At 41.8% G+C, this 6,201-nt stretch overlaps 1 protein-coding gene across 1 annotated transcript in view; it reads right to left on the bottom strand.

The window, feature by feature from the left end:
- The window catches only part of mfn2 (mitofusin 2), a 32,501-nt gene extending 26,989 nt beyond the window's left edge, over positions 1–5,512 (bottom strand). Inside the window, exons 1-5 of the mRNA XM_005752312.2 lie at positions 5,119–5,512; positions 2,472–2,653; positions 1,213–1,348; positions 958–1,120; positions 756–880 (exon numbers count right to left, since the gene is read on the bottom strand). Of these exons, the coding sequence (XP_005752369.1) occupies positions 756–880; positions 958–1,120; positions 1,213–1,348; positions 2,472–2,649 (602 nt within the window). The 5' untranslated portion in view covers positions 2,650–2,653; positions 5,119–5,512. The remainder of the gene's footprint in view (positions 1–755; positions 881–957; positions 1,121–1,212; positions 1,349–2,471; positions 2,654–5,118) is intronic.
- Positions 5,513–6,201: the final 689 nt, after the last annotated feature.

The following is a 6,201-nucleotide window of genomic DNA, read 5'->3' as shown; positions in this document are numbered from 1 at the left end:
ATGATTAGTTCATTACCAGGCCTCTGGAGAACTTCAAGACATGCTGAGGAGGTCATTTAGCCATTTAAATCAGCTGTGTTGGATCAAGGACACAACTAAAAAACCTGCAGGACACAGGCCCTCGAGGCCTGGAGTTGCCCACCCCTGCGCTAAAATAAAGCTTAGATTTCAAGGGGGCAGCTAAATAAATATAAAACAGCTTCTGTGTTTGACTGAGGCTGCTTGGAGAGGTCGTCACCCTTAGCTAAAGCTCTGATTTGTTTTTTAGCGTACTGCTGTCTTCATATCGTGCTTTGCTTGCAGAGATTTAATCCAAATTCTTTGAATGACATGTTTATATGTGATGCAATCTCGAAATCTGACTTCAGAAATACTATTCTTATATTGCTTAACTTCACAACTTTACTACAAGGTATAGACTCCACAGGATGCTCTCAAGTTTGTTAGTTGTGAGAAAAGCAAGGCAAAGCTTTTCAGGTCTGTTATAACCCCTGTCCCAGCTTCTTTTTAAACAGGTCGGTGGCTTCAAATTCAGATAGAACATATATTTTAAAAGAACACATTTCTCAGTTTTCCAACTCTGACACCTTGTCTTTGGACTATTACACACACAATTCAAATGATTTCCAAATCACTGCAATTTGATTTACATTTTCAGTGGGACCACACATTTTCTGGAAATGGAACTGGACTTTAAAAATGGCCTCAACTACTTGCAAGACCCCTAGAATTATTCCACAAAACATGTATCTGACCTGTCCACCAGCACTAGATCATCCCTGAGCAGAGCACACTTGGCCTTAGGCCACATGACACAAACAAGGCTGCCAGCATCCAGATCTTCATCCTGGTGGAGAGCATGGGCCAGCTGGTTCACTGTCTGGAACCACAGACAACATAAGAGTCAGATATGAAGCTTCCTTTCCACACAGAGTCGACTTCGTCGGCTTTGCTCACCTTTATGTTCTTCCTCTCCTCAGAGCCTCCAGTGAGGATGAAGGCCTCATTCCCATCTGTGCCCTCCACCCTCAGAAAGCAGTTGGTAGTGTGTCCTATCCCAGATGGCAGAACCTTGTCACACAGCATGGCATTGATTACTGAGCTCTTCCCATTACTGGTCCTGAAGAACACGTAGCAAAGCTGTGATCAGCATCTCACACAATTCTACTTCGAGTCATGAAATAAACTCGCACTTATTTTAAGTGTACATACCTTCCAAAGAAAACCACCTTCATATGCCGGCGGGCTAGAACTTCTCCAATGCCGGTCACCTTGGCAAGATAACCCTGGACCTCCTGGACCTGCTCCTCCGTGGCAACCGGGTCTAGCTCTTCACTTTTGTATGCCTCTAATATGTCAAAGTCATCAGGCGGAGGTTAGCTTTTCATGCTGAAAGTTATATTCATTCAAAGTGATTTATGCCACCTTCTCAAGATCAAAACACAGACCTTCAATGACAAAAAAGGCCTGACTGAGAAAGAAATAGTATGACGCTGGACAGATCACCTCATTCAAACTCTGTGAGCACTGATGGCTGTAGCATGAACAACAGAACACACACTCAAAACACACTAAGCAACCAGCCACAGATTATCAGAGGTTTTGGTTCAGGCGTGCGGGGGGTGGAGGTGGGGGGGTGGGGTAATCTGACAAAGAAGATCTTTGAGATCTTTTTTGTCTTTGTCCAGACATGTGCTTGCGTTCAACATGATCTTACTGCGTTAATTGGATTTCCTGTGTTGTGTAGTGCCGTATATCAGGCTTGTGCTGATAAATTTTCCCTGTGAACTTCAGTGTGCCTCGACTATAAGCCACAGCTCATCGTCTGCAGGATGTAGCACACTCACATAATTCAGTGTGAAACAGACTAGGGTTACGACTATCGATTATTTTAGTAATCCATCGGTTAATAGAGTAATCGGATAAGAAACACTTTTCTTTCTTTTTTTTAATTAATGAGTCTAGTCCCCCCCGCCCCCTCGGGATTTTGGGGTCTGATGCTTAGGTCATAAACATGACACAGTTGATCGATCAATCAATCAATCATCGATCCAAATGCATTTGAAAACTGAAGAATGTGCTACTTCTGTGGCCAGCTGACCTTAATGAATGCAAGGGTCCCTGTTGTCTTTTTGTGTCTCCAAGTAATGTTCTGACTGTACTACGTGCCCACAGCAGGCTTAAAGCGTCTCTATGACAAAAAGCATGCAGGCTGCTGTCATGCTATCTGTACTGCGGGGAAATAAAATAACAACAGTCTATCCCAGCTGACAGCACAAAGGTTACCTGGGACTGGCCAGCGCATGGTAGCAGGATCAAAGATACAAGCTGGGAAAGCACTGCAACACTGATAGGTATGGCCAAGTGGTTTGGACAGAGTCCAGAAAAATATCAATTCAAGCAAGACTCTTTACATTTGTGACTTTTACGTGTAGTAAAGTGGTAAGAGCGTGTGTTCGGTGTTGTAGTACCTTCCAGGAAGGAAGCACTCTCCTTGATGTAAGCCCCCAGCTGCTCAAAGATCCCGTTGATCTTCTTCTTTGCTGTGACAAAATGTTTAAGCGGTGATGCGTTCACTTCCGCCATGATTCTTTTTTCCTTCTTGCTATGAAATGGGTTGGTGCTGAGTCGTGGAAATACCAGAGACATGGCACTAGAGAGATAAAACATCACAGACACGCCCAGTATGTTTAGCAAAAGCGACACATTATTCAGTGCAAGCACATTTACTTTCTTACTGCAAACTGGACTGACAAGCTGTCTGAAATAGGAATTCGGCCAATACTCGTCTAATAGTGCACTGCATGCTAGCCAGGGGTAGCCTTAAAAGACCATTTCATTGGTGACAGCCTATTATTTGTTGTAAACGAAAACTGTTATCTTTACAATTATCATTATCACACTCTCTCACACCATTTTTCTAATAAAGAAACCAAAACAACCGTTGAGGCATGGCTTATTGTTAATAAAGTCTTAACATTTATTACCAAACATCTTCATTCATATCAATAATCTGTCAATTTTCTTACTCTAGGCATCTTTCCTCCCAAACATTTGACATAGAGAGGTCATTCCACATCGAATCAACCTGACAGCAATGGACTGATTTAGGCAACAGGCTGGGCAAAAAATAAATCTAATTACATTTTTCTCTTCAACCAGCAGGGGAATCCACAATTTTCAATCTAGAGCCATCATTTGATCCTCAAATTGTAGGAAAATGTGTCCCCTTTCCCACAAGGTGCTCCTCAAAGGCAACAGATGTATACTTTTTGATCTGGAGGTATTTGAATGAAAGGAGTGCCATTTCAGTGCTTGATGCAGTTCTATTATATTTAGATTGGTTTAAGAAAAGCAGAAAGCAGCTGTTTTTCACTCTCTCTCTCTCTTTGAATACATTTTCACAGCACAGAACACACATGTAATGCCACTGTTTTGCACATGTCTCAACTCTGTATATTTTTATATATTTTATTTATTGTTTACTCTATTTAATTTGTAAAATATGTGTACACACACACACACACACGTAGAAATATATTTAGTATACACATCCAGAAATGCATATACTATTATATATTGTACATATATTTATTAGTTTCAGATGTAGCCATTCTTGTATTTTGCTTGTTTACATTATTGTATTTTGCACAACTCTGTTGCTTGTGAAGCTCATACACAAGAATTTCACTCACATGTACTGTACCAATGTACCTGCACATGTGATGTGACAATAAAAGTGATTTGATTTGATTTGATGTAGAGCAACTTCTTCTCTTGATCTCTAAAGCAAGAAGATACCATTTACAGTCTGGGTCTTATAAGCCTTTAAGCGCCAAGCCAAATAATGTTGTCACTATGGTAACTTTGCTGATGTTCTGACAGCTGATTATCTGATTTATTTAAATATTATCATTGGCCAACACTCTGCTCTGAGTGTTTTTAAGCACAGCCTTGTTTCCCTCTCTCAGACTAATGGCTCCTAAATGTAAAAAAAGACCAAATTAAAGGGTCATCTTCAGAAGGAAGAGGATGGCTACACAGTCCGTGTCTATCCTGGGACAAGGAGTAAAAGTACTTGGGCGTCCACATCCACAACAGGGTGAAGTGGATGACCAACAAAAGCCTGGAAACAAGAACGGAATGAGAAGCCCCTATTTGCTAAGGAAGCCGATATCCTTCAACATGGGCAGCAATATGATGGAGATTACCTGTCAGTCAGTTGTGGTAAGCTTACTGTACTTTTTCTTTGCCGTGGTCTGCTGGGGCAGCAGCGTCAGAGCTGGTAAAAGTAACACACTGAATAAACTTACTAGGAAGGCTGGCTCTGTGATTTTAGAACCTATAGAACCTAAATAAACAAGCAATATAACAAACAGCAAAATACCTAACATCTAAAATGTATTTTCAAAAGTTACAAATAAACTTCGGATGAAGCATAGTACAAATAATAATAAGTTAAAATAAAGAAGATAAAAAAAAAAGAGTGCCCACTGTGAAAGACTGTAGCAGTCACTGACCTCACAACTGCTATATCTAAATCAGAAACAAATTATCAGCCTCGAACCACAAATGAACACTAAGCAAGTTTCTTTTATCATTTTTAGCGGCACCCCCGCTATGTGAGTGCGGGTTTATGAGAATACCGACAAAGATGGCACTGCAGATCTATGAAAGCTTCACCTCATCCATGCAGAGTCAAAACCAGCTAAACATGCTGGTTACGCTCCGTCACCGCCCCTGCGACCTTTCACACAGTGCTGAAGATAATATTGCAGCAGTGCCATCAAGCTCTTCTTAATGCTGCTTTTAATATAAACACAAATAAAATAGAAACACTCGGCACGTTGCGCCAAGTTCTTTTAACACTGACGCTTTCCTCATCTTTGTGCAAGCTAATCTATGTCATCAAGTACTCCGGCTGCACAATCTCTGATTAAGCTTCTGTTTCTCATATGTTCCTCCATCTTTGTTCTTGACCATGACACAAAGTCCTGTTAACAGTCTGGAGTAGCTGCTCAAGGATAAATTACGAGCTGACCTGTCAACCAACTTCGAAATGAGCTAAGGCTAGCTTCACTAACGACTTGCTAAGTCAAAGCCGTAGGTGTGCCTTACCGTGGATGGAGTCGTTCTTCACAAACAGTCCTCTTACATTGTGCCCCCGAGGCTTCTGAATACTCTACAAGTCACCGAGCTCCCCACGACCCCACACACCTGTACGTTATACTGATAACTCAAGTTAGCTGCTACTGCAAGGGGCGTCTCCGCGTGTTCCAAGGACCTTAACTTGACTAGGACTAGGACTTTGACTGCGTTGGTTTTTAGTAAACCCCAAAGACGTCAAACAGTATACTTTAAAGGTTGATCTTTATATAGTTTCCCAGCGCACACTACGTTCCAGCATTGTGTCGACTATTCCGTTTACTATCTGCGCGACCCGCTCTCTTCTTTAGTGTCAATGGCAAACAGCTCTAAAGTGGAATACCGCCACCTGCTGGATTGGAGAACAGCTGTTGCGCCTCTGCTGGCACGAAGTAGCAGGGGCGTGGCTTTTAGCTGATGCTTCCTGCTACCCATGAACAAAAATATTTGTGCTTACAGTATTTTGTGCTCTTTTCATAAAGTCTGTAAGTTTGAATGAGTCGTCAGTACTATATTTTAGAAAAAGAAATAACATCAACCAGAGACAGTCTAGAGCAGGGGTGTCAAACTCAAATACACAGTGGCCAAAATTCAAAACTGGAACAAAGTTGCGGGCTAACATTAATATTTATTGAAAAAAAAAATCTTCCTCCAGATATGAGAATGAATCTTTTCTTATGGACCCAAACAAGTTTTGCTGAAAAACTGAATATGGAACAAGCATAGCTTAATACTAAACAATATATATATATTATCTGTATAATACCAGTAGGCATACCAAATAGTAATTTAGTATGGCTTCGCGGGCCAAATGTAATTAGGCTGCGGGCCAAATTTGGCCCGTGTGCCTAGTGATGGGACGTTCTGTATCGAGGCTTCGGAGCGTGTGTCGAGTAATGGAGGGGGCGTTTCCGCGAAGCGCGTATCGAGGCTTGCTTCATTTATGGGAGGAGCTGAAAACGATGACGTCCGAAGCCTCGCTGCCCGGCTGTACCACGTGACTGGTTCATGAAGTGGTTCGAACTTTGCCGCGAGATATGACAGCGATATAAACCC

Source organism: Pundamilia nyererei, unplaced genomic scaffold (assembly GCF_000239375.1).
Source record: "Pundamilia nyererei isolate P.nyererei 1_Seehausen unplaced genomic scaffold, PunNye1.0 scaffold00352, whole genome shotgun sequence".
In the NCBI taxonomy this organism is placed as follows: domain Eukaryota; kingdom Metazoa; phylum Chordata; class Actinopteri; order Cichliformes; family Cichlidae; genus Pundamilia; species Pundamilia nyererei.
Note: the sequence above shows the minus strand (reverse complement) of the source record. Positions and strands in the feature narration are given on the sequence as shown.